Raw genomic sequence first — 14985 nt, 5'->3', positions numbered from 1 at the left:
TTTATTTTTTAATCAAAAATCCTTTTTTTCTTATTCATTCAACTTTTTTTTTTTTAATGAAAGCATATCTTTTTATAGGTAGAATATGACGGGCCAAAATCTTCTTCTCTTTTTTTTGCTGGTAATTTTCTCTCTCCCTCTTAACATTTAGAGATTTAAATATGAGAAAAACAAAGTTTTAAAATCAAATCATAAGCATCTAAAACTACAAGGATAAAAAATGTAAAAATAAAAAATTTTAGGGACCATAACATAAACATCTAAAACTATAGGTACAAAAAATATACAAATCAAAAACTTTAAGGACTAATTGAACTTCTTCAAAAACTTTAAGAACCAAATTGAACTTTTTGCAATATAAAGGGACTTAAGAGATGGGAGGGGGGAAAGAGATTTTATGATTGAAATATTAAAAAAAAAAATTAATTGTGGCTAGTATCTTTCAATTCACTATGAATTAAAATAGTGAAATGATGAATTTTCTCTTTCAAGAGGAAATCTTTGAATTAGTTATTGAAGACAATGCAGTTTTTTCACAAAATCCATTTATCATTTCAGATTGATTGGGGCAGCTCAGTTTTTTCACATTCTTAAAGCATAATAAAACAATTAAATTACCCTTAAAAACAAAAATAATTTAATTGATGTCCATGAGTTTTTTTGTATTTTAACTTTTCAAAGCACAATAAAATGATTAAATTATCATTCAAAGAAAAAATTATTTAACTAGTGTCTAGAGACTTTTCATATTTTCACTCTAGTTTCTTAGTAATAATCAATTTGATTAAAATGTAATTTAGTATTTTAATAAATATAACATATCATTTAAAAACAAAATTAGATGGTGTGTGCTTTGAGAGGCGCGCGTGGGGTGTCTCTTGAAGGCCAAAATTCATCTTCCACAATGGTGTTGTAATTGTCTTGGTAGTTCCTCCATTCCTAGGTGGACACATATGGCTTATTAACCTTTGGTTTAGCACTGATTATCTTTTGTCTTGTTTTTTTTTTATGCTTGATTTTCATGTTTCACCTTTCAAATTTTCAAAGGAACCATTTAGTTTGTTTTTCATTAAGATTTAGTTCTTGTTATTGTGATTACTATATATTTTATTTTAAATAATTTATAAAGTTGGATTTTTTTTTCAATTTTATCCTCCAATCTTTTCATGTAAGATTTAATTCTTATTCTTTTAATTCTTATTTATTTTATTTGAGATAATTTTTAAAATTAATTTTTTACTATTTCATCCCCCTTCATTTTTTTTTTCCTATGAGATTTTATCCTTATTTTTTTAATTACTATTTTTTTTATTTTGGTAAATTTTTTAAATTGATAATTTTTTTTCAATTTCATCTTTCAACATTAAATTAATTGAGAATTGAGCTTTTTGATTGAGCGCGAGTCTAGAATTTCACGAGTTGTGAGTTTGAGAGATGAACCAAGGTTTAAGAGATTCGTCTGGATTTGCTTTTTTTTTCTTTTTTTAAACTTATATTTTTTCAGTTTCCTCCTTCAATATTTATTTAAATAGAGATTGGGCTCCATTATTTTATTTTATTTTATTTTCTATAGAAGTTTTCACTAATTTCTAAAATAACTCGGGTTATTTCAGACCTTTTTATTTATCATTCTTTGTTAAATTTAGTTTTTTTAAAATAAATTTTATTTTTTAATTAAATGAAATTAAGCTAAATTAATTAATTAAATATAAATATGAAATGTTCACTTCATGATATTTTATTTGGTTTATTTTCTGGGCCATTGCTCTGACGACGTGTATAACCTCATTCGATATATCAGGCAATCTTTTGCAGTGACTTTAGAATTTTCTTGGTGATCTCTTTTTATTGGTAGGGCAATGTTTATGATGAAACGACAATAAATCTCTAACAAGCTTTTTTATTTATTTTACGAGTATGATATTAGCATCTAATTATTGCCAAGTTTATTTTTTTCATTTTATTTATTGTCTATGCCTTTTTTCTTAATCATATTATTAAATTAACCAAGTTTACTGATCTCAATCAAATCAATGATCCAAATCTCAAATTTTTCTTGCTTCTTTAAAAATATTAACACCGCCCGAACATCTTTTTTTATGTTAGAAAAAATTTAATCCAATCTGCATAATAGCACGAACCACTATCTAGCAGACAACTAAAACTAAAAGAGGTCTAGCACACATGTCATTGCTTATCTCTCCTCTTTCACTTACAGTTTATATAAGCACAAAACCAGGAAATCCCAAACCCAACTTAGGTCCACCATCCCTTGCCCTCGCATCACAATTTTATATGGTTCCCTAATTTGCCATAGCTAAGGGCAAATGCACATTAATCAGGAAAGAGAAAAGGTAAATTATATTGGTACCCATTTATATCAAAATTTTCCATACCCAAGGGAAAATGCACATTCATCATAAGTTCTTAAAAGTAAGCTCAGCATACATCTCAAAAGGAACAAAAATGGTACCTTAAGCTGCAATTGATACTCATATTAGTCGCTGAAAGACCCCGATTAACAATGAACTGTATTCTGAGTTTCAATTATCTCACCACATGTCAGTTTCAATCAAATGAGCTGAGAAACTTCGTTGTTTTGAAGGCCAAGCAACAATCACTCGTCTTGTTCAAAGTCCATGAGGAAATCAGTTAAGTTCTCAGAATCATCAATTGCCTCTTCAAGACTCAACGGACCCTCTTTTTTAGGTTTATCCTGCAGGTTCAAGGAAATCAAGGACAAGATTCTTGTCAGGGGCTTGAAAAGTGTAGGAGCTGGTATGTACATGTAAGATAATAGAGGTGCACAACTTCTCAATTCCGAAAATCCTGACAAAGGAAAAATCCTCGCTTCTAATATAGTGGAATTCTAGGATTTCAAAGAATACAAGTACTTAAAACAAGTCTTTACTAAAATGAAGGAATTAAAAAATCTATCTATATTCTTGCAAATTTTGTCAAGGTTACGCCTTTTTTTCCACTTCAAATGAAATAGGCAATGGTACGAAAATATTTCCATTTTAAACAATTTAGAGTAGACAACACAAGAATGCTTCAGAAGCACCAGGAGATGTGTATCATAGCAACAGCTTTGGTGCTGCAGCACTGTGTGTTTGCATGCATGTGCCTGTATCAGATGAGGCAAGGCATTAGACATAATTTAGAAAGATGCACCATCACCTTTGATTTTCGAGCCTGGGGAGTAGTTTTATAAACACTCCAATTTCTAGTAATTTTTTCGTCTTCTTCCTCCTCTTCCTCTTCTTCTCCATCAACCTCACTATCCTCTCCCTCGCCCTATTGCAGGCGTGAACAGAAAGATGTCATTACATATGAAACAGGTACGTTTAATTAAAATGTACAGCATGATAAATTTGTGGTTTATGTGGATGTATGAAACAGATGATGGTCAAAATTGCAGGGGACACGAAGCTCACATCATTTTCACCAATGTCAACAGCTCGTGCCATAGCTTCATCAATGTCTGTCATCTGCTTTTTTGATCAAGAATTAAATGACGATGAGTAAATATTAAAAGCAGCCAAAATCAAGTACTCTTTCCTTGGGAAGAATTAGATGCAGTTATCCAAAAGAATACTGAAACTTATTTTGAGTGAACACGTAAACAATAGTAAACTTGTAATTTCAGTATTTTCCACCGAACATGAATATTTTTCTAGCTACATGTAGAAAATATATATATCTACTAATTAGGAAAACTGGAGTTTCCAATTTATGTTTTTCCTATTTTAAATAGGAAAATAGGGTTATTAGCAGTCAAAGTCTGATTGTGACTGCGAATATTTCATACATATAAATATGGATATAACCTATGCTTGAAATATTTCAGAATATCGATAGAATGAATAGTTTATTTCCTGCATTTGACTGATATAAACATAGAAAGTGTGAATATTTCTCTGTTGGAAGTAATTCTTTGACTTAACTGGAGTGATGATAGTAGCTCTTTCTAATTGTTGATTGCTTTTATATTTTTCAGATCAGAAATTCAATTACTGGATCCCAAAACAACCTGACCTCTAACACAAATCTAATCACTTAGTATTCTGTAATGCACCATATTGTATAAGAGCTTAGAAATATTATAGGAACATAGTAACTGATTTATAAGTACGGCTTGTGAGAGATGGTAAGGTGAGTTGATGTTCTAGCAACTCATGGAAAAAAAATTATGTTTCCAAATGGAAAACCAATCACCAAAAGAGTCAAAAGAGCAGACTTCAACCCTAAAACAGTCAGCCAAAAAGCATCAAGAGGTTGCATTCTATAGATTAGCCAAACTCAGGTTGAAAAGCTAAATGAGCAAGTGGAGTTGTCGATACAACACACATGGCAGTTTGCACTGCATGCTGAAAAATGAGAACATAGAGCTGAAAACAAAAGGCAGAAAAAGGAAAAGTCAAAATAGAGGCCTCAACAAGAAGCAAATTACCAAGTTCTGCTTGCAGAAAATTAAAGCAGCTAGTATATAAGCTATACAATGTGAACTGTGAAATGAAGTTCCTAAAGAGCTAGCAAAAAACCTAGAGCAAAAACCAAAAAGGCAAAACTAGTGCGATGGTTTATAGCACCACAACCAAAATTATAACTGCAAGTATTGCTCCATGGTCCAGACTTATCTAAATTTTCTTTGCGATTGATTCCTAGCAACAAAGAGGAGAAAGCACTATCAAGTTTAAACTTCAGTTCAATGATCAAACCATAATTCAAGTTTAAGGAGTCTATTCTACTTCAACACTCCAAGACTTGAGCTCAAGTTTTGATTTTTCACATGGATTAGGGTGTATGCATACAAGATCTCTCATGTCCTGATCACAGGTGTTTACTTTCCTCTCCCTATATTTGACTTTCTGATATATGGAGCTCCAACAAGAACACAAGTATAACATGAAAGAATACTCTTAAACTAGGCATTACAGGATAAGAATATTTTGCAAATGAGTCAGTCAAATATTTGTGCTATGGCTTGTACTCGTCCATGAGTATTTTGTATCATTTATTCAGTAATATAAAACACACCCTTTATCTCTATTAACTTTTCAGGTAGTAGCATGCACTAGCAGTCGAGTTCCATCTGCGTAAAAGAAGTTTGCCATGTGCTTGAGTTGGTATCCCAAAAGCTCATTCCTCCCGTATGCTTATTTGTAACCATTTGATTTATATATTTTCATTTAGGCTTGCAGTCGGTTTAACTAGAGCTCCATGCCTGTGTCAAGTTCTGAGTTTGTTTTGAATATTCTGTAATGACCACTTATTAAAGTTAGTATGTAAAGTTGATACTGAACAATAAGTTTTACACTATTATTGGTATACATTTTGTTAGGTTGGAGGCTTGCGTGGACAAGGTGGACCTTGGGATCATCCTATTTGCATTCCAGTCAAATGCTCGCTTATCAGGCCATGACAAGTACCACTACTAACACTAAATGGTTCATCCATCTATCTATGTCTAGAAAAATCTAAGGACAACTACAGTGGAAAATAACAGGAAACACATGAAAGATGTGATGGCTGAAACCAAAACAAACAGAAAGACAAATCAAATAATAATAATAAAAAAAAGCCTATAAAGAAAAAGAAAAAAGAAAACAATCTCAGAGATAAGTGTTTGTCCCAACAAACTAAGTTATAATATAGAATAACATTATCCCATATAAGGTTTAACAAAGAATGGAAAGTTCAAAAATCTATTGAGTTATCATTGTTCAGAGTAAACTGTCAATCAAAACTAGACCAGATTGTATTAGGGCAGTTCAGTTAGGTCTACTCCTTAAGAGAGATGGTTTTGTTTGTAAGCCAAATTATATATTTTAATTATGATCTGATTTGATTCTTTAAAAGAAAATGAAGAAAAGAAAGTAACTGTAAACCATGCAATCCTTATTTACACAAACATTAATTTATTATACAAATTTGTAAACAAAAATACAAAACTGTATAATAAACTTGATGCAGTATAGGAACAAGAAACTTAACTTGTTTGTTTGTAATTTTATATGTTTATGATTTTATTATTATGCAGGTAGAATTTTACGATTTTGTTTTGATTATTATTATTAAAAAATAATATTTTATGAGGATTCTTATTTCCTATTTAGTTTAGGATAGTAGGGTTTTTTAGTGTCTATATAACACCATTTTTTTTTTACAGAAGAGGGAGATAACATTGATGATTAATTAAAATTTCAGAGCTATGTTTCTTCTGTATATTTGAACCCCTACAGGGTTTTCTTGCAATCCTTCAGCCCACTTCTATACAGATCTACCCTCTTCTATATGGTTTCTTTCTTCTCTCTATTTTTCCCTCTCCTGTAGGGAATTCTACTTCTTTCTACTCTCTCTACTATCATGTCTGACATCAACCTTTCCAAACATTTTATACGTATTTTCTCTTTTCTTTAAAAAACTCCTGATCATGCACAATCTATTCTATCTTAAAACTATGCCCTCATTAGTTGTGATTTGATTTTGAACTCAATATGTTGATCTAAATAAACTCCTGTTTTAAATTTGTTAAAGTTCAATAAAAGTTCTTGTTTTTAGTAGTCTCCTCAGGAATCTACAAGGGTTACAATAGAAGCTTCTGATTGGCCTCAATAAGTTGATATTAGAAGCTGAGTGTTTTTATGTTGACACCTTGCTTTTTATGTGCAGCAGTGCAAGCTGCTTGTGGTGAAAATAGTTTACTTGTCTACAATCTACCCACATTTTCAATACGGATTTGATTTCAGGGTTTTAAATTATGGTTTGGTTGTAGCTATCACTGTCATGAATCAATTAGAAACACTGAGCAAATTTTTAGTAATGCCTTTTTTTCCTAATAATTTTACAATATAAACACAACAATCATACAAACAGCATGTCATAGCTAAAGTAGAAATTATCATTAACTTCATGTTAAAAATTGAGAAAAATAACATTATCTTCATTTTGAGAAGTGTGTGTTCTAATTCAAGAGGGCTCTTATTTTTTCTTTGAAAATAATGTTAATTTGTTCAATGAACCAAATAGAAACACTGCACAAAATGTTTATTTTCAAAAATAATGCTAGTTTGACAATTAAAAAAAAAGTTTGTTTTTTATTTTGAGCAAGTTCTTATAAATCAAAAGAACAAAACACGATAAGAAAAAAAAATTAAATAAGGCCCTTCCTTCTCAAATATATAAATATATGAAAACCCTGCAAGCATTTTAATTTCCATGACTTTAGTTTTTATTTGTTTGGATAGAAATTAAAGACTGAGAAGACAGCAAGTTCATAGTAAATTTGGGGGGTGAGAAAAAGATCATGTGATATTATTACAAATATCTCATCATTCAGCAATGAAGCATGGAAAAGCATATTTAATGATGGAAAAAGGAAAATGATTGGCAGAAAAGATAATATAGCAAGTCCAGCTCTCTGTTAATTACCTCAAGTTGTTCCGTCTTCTCTTTTGCCAGAATTTTTTCAAGCTCCTTCCTAGATATGATTTTTCCATGCTGATCAAGGTTAGGAAAACAAAGTCAGCATTTGACAAACTGCCGTAATAATCACAGGTATCACCTAAAACACAGAATAATTCCACTTGCTTTATGGAAATTAAATTTTAAATACATCAAAAAGAAATATTAAACATCTTGGGCAAACTTGAGAATAAAAGGCCAAGATCATCATGAGAGGGACTCCATCTAGTGGGGTTTGAGTTCCTATATGCACAATGCAACCTTGTTTTGTTCCTCTTGTAGACACCACCTTGATTTAAATTGGAAATCTTGATAGAATTAAAATGAAAGCAAACAACAAAGCCTAATCTAAACTCGTAATTCATATCCGTAAGTGTCTTTCCATTCATTTTTATTGTTGCTTAGCAGGCTTCAAAATATCTCGCGTAGAACCATAAACCTCAAATGATTCGAGGTCAAGTTCATCTGTTAGGTTGGCAAACCCAACTCCAAAACTCAGTGTCATTTATAAACAAGCATTCACGGGTTAAAAAAATTAAGTAAGATGCCCAAATAAGTGATGCAGGAGTAGGAATACAAAAAATTAGATGAGTCTATTAGCTGCAGTCTTCATGAAAGAAAAGGAACAGAGAGACTAAAATTAGAGAGGAACGACAAACAATTTTGATGGTAGCAACTTAATTCAATTATCCATTGGATGATATCATCCAATCATCTCACAGCTAAACTAACCATAACCTTTGTACTGTGGCCTCTAAAAGTAAAAACTGACTCAACACACTTGTAAACCAATTTTGAGTTCACAACATACACTAAAGCCATTGAAATCATCGACAAATGCTTGACTACAAACATATTTATAACGTGATTAAATAATTTAATTTGGTTAGAATACTAACTTCTTTCAGGTAATCCAGCATATTGGGTGTTGGTTCATGAAAATCTGGACCCCTGTAATCAATAATTTCATTTGGATCTTGAATGTAGTTGACGGTTGGGTAAACAGGATCTCCACCCCAAACTGCAAAGGCCAATAAAATTATCAACTGCTACAGCGCAGCAAAGAAAGATTGATAGCCTAACAAAGGAGTAATTCACCTTTCTTCCATCAAATTGCTTTATTAACATACAATAAAACCTGATAATTTAGGTAGGAAAAGAAGATAAGAAGCAGCCTTGCTTTATAAGGTCATGATAAATCCAGGAATGCAAAAGTGCTTTTCCAAAAAAACAAAAAACAAAAAGCAGAAATAGTCAATGAACGACTCTGTGGAGTGGACAGTGGGTGTTCCTAGTTCAAGTAATACTATCAATTTAGGTAACAGAACATGCAAAGTATTACGAATAATAGAACAGCACATACATGAATGTGTAGGTCCATTATGCAGCCAATCTGAAGGACATACAAGCTGATTTCAAATAGAAAGAATCCATCAATATTAAGGATGGACATTTCTTCAACCTTTTGCTTAGATAGAAAAATTAAAATAAAAATCAGAAAAGGAAAAGGTCACTTGATGGGAGAGAAAAAAAAAGTGCTGAATAACCAATTTATAGAAATTTAGTTTTTATTATTGTTCAAGTACCAGCTTCAAATTTATTTTTATGTTAGTTTTTTTAGTTTTATTTCCTATTTTAGCATTGATTTTTGGGGTTTCGCTATGCCTGTATAAGTACAATTTTTTGTGGTTTGAGAAAGACATTTCTTGGATTAAAGTTGAGTAACTTGCATATTCCTTATCCTTGTGGATCTCAAGAATCCTAATTTCCATGTTGATTCGGTTCAAGAAAGCCTCCTGTGGATCTCAAGGATTACTTGGTGGATTTCTAGGTTTTCTATGCATTTCTTTTGCTTTCCTCCCTCACTGTACATCATAGAGAAATGTGCACACACAAACAAACAATTTTCACATCTAGATCAAGAAGATAAATTACTGTGATAAAAATTAAAAGATAGATAAAGCACAAACTTATCAGCTTTAGATTAGATACTTTGCTTTATTAGATCCTCTCGCATTCGCATTGCCAAAGGATCTCTACGAATACGAACATCAGTCCCCATCATTATGCGAAATTCTCTATCTGTTTGATGGCAAAACATTGCAATTAGTTGAGCATTTTCATCTTCACCGGTCTCTTCAAAATGCTTCTGAATAGCTTCTCGTGAAGTGTCTCTCTTCCATGCTTTCACCCATTCCGAGTAGTATCCCATTGGACCTATCCTTTCCAGTCTCTTTTGTTCAGCTTCAAGTCTACACAAATTGCAAGTGACATAAGCCAACAATGTTTTTTTAAAAAATACATTTCCCTCAATAAGATACAGAATTACGTAGAGAAATACAAAATGACAGGTTCAAAATAGAGATCAATATTATACCGTTCTTCCTTGTAAAGATGTTTTCTAGCTCTGTAAAGAGAAGCCTCCGTTAATGTTGGTTCCTTACCATAAAGCTTCACCTGCCCAGTTTCAGCCATTGCTTTGAGAAAAACCTGCACCACGTTTGAGGCAGTCATTGGAAAGATACTTAAAAACAAGGAGTGGGTTTCTGAATTAATACATCACATGGTTTATTATTTCATTGATGCAGAACAGATTTGGGATTTTTGTCCTAGGAATGGTTTGTGGTAAGCCAAGTGATGTATAACCACTGACAATCCTGAAGAAAACTGGCTCATTTTATTCAATCAATAATTCAATTATCCTACACTGAATTCATGGGTGCTTATTTATAAGCATCAAACCAAGTAAAATAACAAAACCTAACAAGTCTTTAACTCCCTGAGGAAACTAGAATCCTAATTTAACTACTACATAATAAATATTATTCCTCAATAAGACTAAAAATCTAGAATAATCATACCATATTAAAATTCCTAACTAAACAAATATTGATTCCCATTGTTGTCCTTCTTCATTCCCATCATTCTCCGTAGTTGGAAAAAATTCAACCTTGAGTTCTAAAAGTGTCAAAGTAGCAAAAACTCCATGAACTTGCACGCACTCCATAGCCTGAAGAAATTTTTTTGTCCATCTTGTGTCTTCACAATCTCAATTTCCTTTGACAAGTTTTCTTCAATGTCATTCATCAACTTGTTCTACAATTACCCATTCTTTTAGTTTTTCCTCTTGCGATGCTACAATATCTAAAGTTAACTCTTGCGTCATAAAACACCCAATGTCTATTATTAACCTGTCAAGCTTAGCATTGATAGAAAATGGTTTGTGAAATTTGGACTTTGGTTTCCAATATTTCACCAACTCTAGAGGACTTTGTGTTCCTAGTCAATGGAACTTGATTAGCTGCATGTTGTGATAATCTGAATTTTTGTTTTGGAGGATAGATAGTATCAATAAGGCTCCCGTTATCATAGTACACTCGTAACTTACACATGTATGCGAATCGAATATCCATCTTACAGCAATTTTTAATAAGCATGGGTACTTTTAAGTGCAAATAAGCTGGAATAGCATGCTTCACATATTGAAATTGAACGAAAGCTAACTCCAGTCCAAATTTACACTCTAAATATCTCCAGTCACTAAATATTTCATGGTGTAACACATCCTCTTCGATAGGGTCAAACGACATGCGAGAATCTTACAAATAATATAACCAAAGCGCTCGATCTTGAAGAAACCAAAACAAGAAAGACACACTCGGCAGCAATTGAATTTGCTCAATCTGAAGTCTGAGCAAGCAACAACAAGAAAGGCAGTGTGGTTTGAACTGTAATGGATGAGTTGACAATGATGTTGCTTGTCTAAAGTATAATTATGGTGCAAACTGAATGATGTCGCTTGTGTAAAGACTAAGATAACAACTTCCTAAATATGACTAGGCCTTAAAATAATTCTGAAAATTAGTAGAATAACCCTGTTTCACAGGAACATGCTGAAATCACAATTTTTCCATGCTTACAAAATACCCCATGACTATTCACTTTAGACCCCAAACACTAAAATCTACCAGGGACACATATTTTTTTACCAAAAAGACTTTTTACTTATTGAGGAACCAAAGAGGAGAGTGTTTCTCTAAGTATAGTATGCCCTACTCCACCATTTAAGCTCATGCAACACAATTAAACATGCAGAACAGAGTTCCAAGACCCATGAACGAACAGGGGCCAGAAAGGCTAGCTAAAAAAACCAATGTCACTGAATATTTTTTGATATGCTACTTCAAGACTTCTCACATTTTAGTCAAATAATATCGAATTGCATGCTTCAAAACACTAATACTTTCTGGCATCAACACCATTTTTACATTAAAATGAATAGAAGGGTGGAGGACAACATGTCAAGTTTGTCCAGGCACTGCTTTGTTAGCATAACAAAATATCATCATAAAAAAAAAGTTCAGTTAAAGTCACTCGTTACTTTTTCTATAATTGGCATACTAACCGTTTCAACATCAGGCTTCCTCCTTTGCCATCTGGACCACTGTTCATTCTCTGGATTTCGCCAGTTCCACCATAATTCTTCCTGTGGAAGAATTCCCTCGATTGGCTTCTTCACTTTTGGATCAATAAAGGGATGCGGACGCCCCAGTTTCTTGTCTAACTCATATCCGGTATCTTCTTCCTCAGGTTCTGTATCATATATTACATAGTCAGATGAGTCATCTTTAGGTTCCTCTTTCATTTCCTCATAACTTTCAAGTGCCTCTGAATCAATGAATTCTATGCTTGCTTCAGAAGATTCAGGAGCAGCCACTGAAGCTTTATACTTTTTCCTCCTGCTTCCAGGCTTTTTGCCATATGATGGAGATCCTGCAGACAATCCTGTTGGTTCAGGAGCCCTGGCAGCCCTAACTCGATCAGCAGTGCCTTCTGGCCAGTACTCCTGGTCCGGAATACTAGCACGAGCACCAGATGCCGGTTCAAGCTGCCCAGATGTTGAGTCCATATAGCTATGGTAGGGAGGAAGCTCAACATATACATGCTCAACGTTCTCATCCTTCTTCTCACACTTTATACAAGGCAGTGACGGAGCCTTACGAACTTCCAAAGTTCCAGCTGGAAAAGAGCCTATAAATGGCGTCTGCATGGCAATTGTTAATCGAAATTATTCCATGTACCATCAGTAAATGGCAGATGAGATTGAATGAAGCATCTCTAAACTATGAAGATTTGGACTCTAACATTAGACAAATCCTCCTAAACATATTACAGTTAGTCTATTCATCGAATAAAGACTAGCGCTATTTGCATTATATTTGCTACAACTCTCAGGTGTAGGCATTTCCTTGGAAAACTCACTCAACGCTTCAATATTTGCTACAAGATTAGCAAACTTAGACTCTTCGCTGAACTTTGAAGCAAAAAGGTATCCAGCAGCAACAGCACATTTATTATTGGCCCTTCTTTAAATCAGAAATAAAGAAGGTTCCTGCGCTTTCAGTAGACTAATTTTCAAGCTTGAGACGACAGCCCACGTCATCAACATTCCTTCTATTGTTAATCAAACCCAGAAACTCAAAATGTAGAGTTCAAACAGTTAACAATACATTTGCATTAACAAACAAAAGAAAAGAAAGAAAAGCTAAACCTGGAAAAAATGATTGAAACGTGGCTTCCCATTAACAACGCTATCAGCAGAAATACTGCCCCTTAATCCTCTATCTGCTATACGCAAGAACCCAAGAAAACAAAAAATTATTCTCAAAGTTCTACATATATTGAAGAAGAACACAATATGTTTGACTGAATTTGAGTAATAATGAAGCAGAAACCCACCATGATAAAGCCAAATTGCTGATAGAGAAGCCATCACCGTGACTGTGACTGTGACTGTTCCTTCTCTAGTACGTAGCACATAAATGAAATAAATTATATCAGTTGATAAAGTTCAACGGAGGATTTTCTTTTTCATGGGATTGTGAGTGACACTTTCAAGAGTTCTAGAGTTTTAGTTTGAGGGGTTTAGCGCCGGTTGGTTACGCGTTTGCAAGTGCGGAGGGTTGCTCCAGTGGTCGGGGCTTTAGGAAAGGGATAAGGCAACACGGGCTTTTCTTTTTTAACAAGGCGGAGACCTATTTTATACTGTACATGGAACTAAACAATTTTTTTGTTTTAAAATGGAGTGAGGATGCCTTCATTAAAAAAAAAACTCAGGCGCCGTTGGTTTAGAAAGTTTTTTTAAAAAAATAAATTTTGAGAAAGTAAATTAATTTTTTCATATTTGGTATTGTAATAAAAAATAAGTTGGAAAAAATTTTCTATTGTTTAGTTATGTCATGAAAAATGAACTGGAAAATAACTTATGAATGTTTTATTTTTTTCAAGTTTATTAAAATAATGAGGAAAAAAATTTCTATTGTTTAGTTATGTCATGGAAAATGAACTGGAAAATAACTTATTAATGTTTTATTTTTTTCAAGTTTATTAAAATAATGAGGAACAAATCTTACAAATTAAAAAGTTGAATGAGAATGAAATTGAAAAAAATATAATTTCATAAATTATCTCAAATAAAATAAATAATAATCAAAATAATAAAAATCAAATCTAAAAAATAAAAAATTGAAAGATGAAGAAATTAAAATAATAATAATTAATATTTCATAAATTATTTCAAATAAAATAAGTAACAATCAAAAGAATAAGGACCAAATTTGATATATAAAAAATTTCAATTAAAAAATGATAAGAAAAAAAAATAACAATTATAAAAATAAAGACCAAAATTAATATAAAAATTAAATTCTAATTGATGAAATTGAAAAAAAAATATTCAAAACAAAATATATATCATCAAAATTTTGAGGACCAAATTTGATATAATCAGCAAATAATATGACATTTCTAAATTTTTCACAACTTCCGGAAAATGTTTTCCGCCCAAAATAAAAAGAAAAACACTTTTCTGGAAACCAAGCCAAATTTTCATTTGACTGAAAAGTGTTTTCCGTTGACCAGAAAGTGTTTTCTATTGACCAACTTTTCTAATGATAAACAAATACAGAAAAATTTAGAAAGTGATTTTCCAGATATCAATTTTCAGGAAACAAATGCAACCTCAGTTTTTCATTCTATGGTAAGACGTTAACACCTATTTCATTGTAGGTTACATAATAAAATAACAATTTTATTCTTTCAAGAAAAATCAATAGGGGTTTTTTCTTCATGCTTCATCAGTTATTTTCGGATGGAATTAATCATAAAATTGGTTTTTTCATATTTTTTAAATAAAGTAAAATAATTAAATTACTTTTAAAAATAAAATAATTATCTAACTTGCATCACGGGGTTATTTCATATTTTTTTATTATTTTTTTAGTTATAATCAAGTTGACTAAATAATAATTTAATATTTTACTAAATATAATTTTAAAAACAAAAATAATTGGCGTGTGCATCATACATGCTAGCGGCTGGGACACACGCGTGCTCTTCGGGCAGCACTTGAGGTGTTTTTCGATAGCCAAGCATTGTCTTCTGTATCGGCACTAAAAGAGTCATAACATGGTCTTCCCGGTGGTCAAGCATGTGTGCACGACAACATGACGTTTGAGC

General features: G+C 32.2%; 1 protein-coding gene across 4 annotated transcripts; it reads right to left on the bottom strand.

Annotated features, from left to right (window-relative positions):
• Positions 1-2348: 2348 nt before the first annotated feature.
• On the bottom strand, positions 2349-13514 carry LOC7470815 (protein PLASTID TRANSCRIPTIONALLY ACTIVE 12, chloroplastic). 4 transcript variants are annotated; one of them, XM_024588919.2, is made up of 10 exons: positions 13207-13514; positions 13019-13095; positions 11873-12511; positions 9845-9957; positions 9460-9719; positions 8367-8488; positions 7435-7503; positions 3438-3494; positions 3181-3297; positions 2349-2716 (listed from the first exon to the last, which is right to left on the bottom strand). In XM_024588919.2, the coding sequence occupies exons 1-10, from the start codon at positions 13238-13240 to the stop codon at positions 2618-2620; spliced, it is 1587 nt and encodes a 528-aa protein (XP_024444687.1). In that variant the 5' UTR covers positions 13241-13514; the 3' UTR covers positions 2349-2617. The 4 variants fall into 4 exon arrangements, with proteins under 4 accessions (XP_024444687.1, XP_024444693.1, XP_024444690.1 ...); XM_024588925.2 differs by having other exon boundaries at positions 13019-13092; positions 13207-13513; XM_024588922.2 differs by having other exon boundaries at positions 3438-3491; positions 13207-13512.
• Between the last annotated feature and the right edge of the window lie 1471 nt (positions 13515-14985).

This window comes from Populus trichocarpa, chromosome 1 (genome assembly GCF_000002775.5).
Source record: "Populus trichocarpa isolate Nisqually-1 chromosome 1, P.trichocarpa_v4.1, whole genome shotgun sequence".
NCBI classification, from domain to species: domain Eukaryota; kingdom Viridiplantae; phylum Streptophyta; class Magnoliopsida; order Malpighiales; family Salicaceae; genus Populus; species Populus trichocarpa.
Note: the sequence above shows the minus strand (reverse complement) of the source record. Positions and strands in the feature narration are given on the sequence as shown.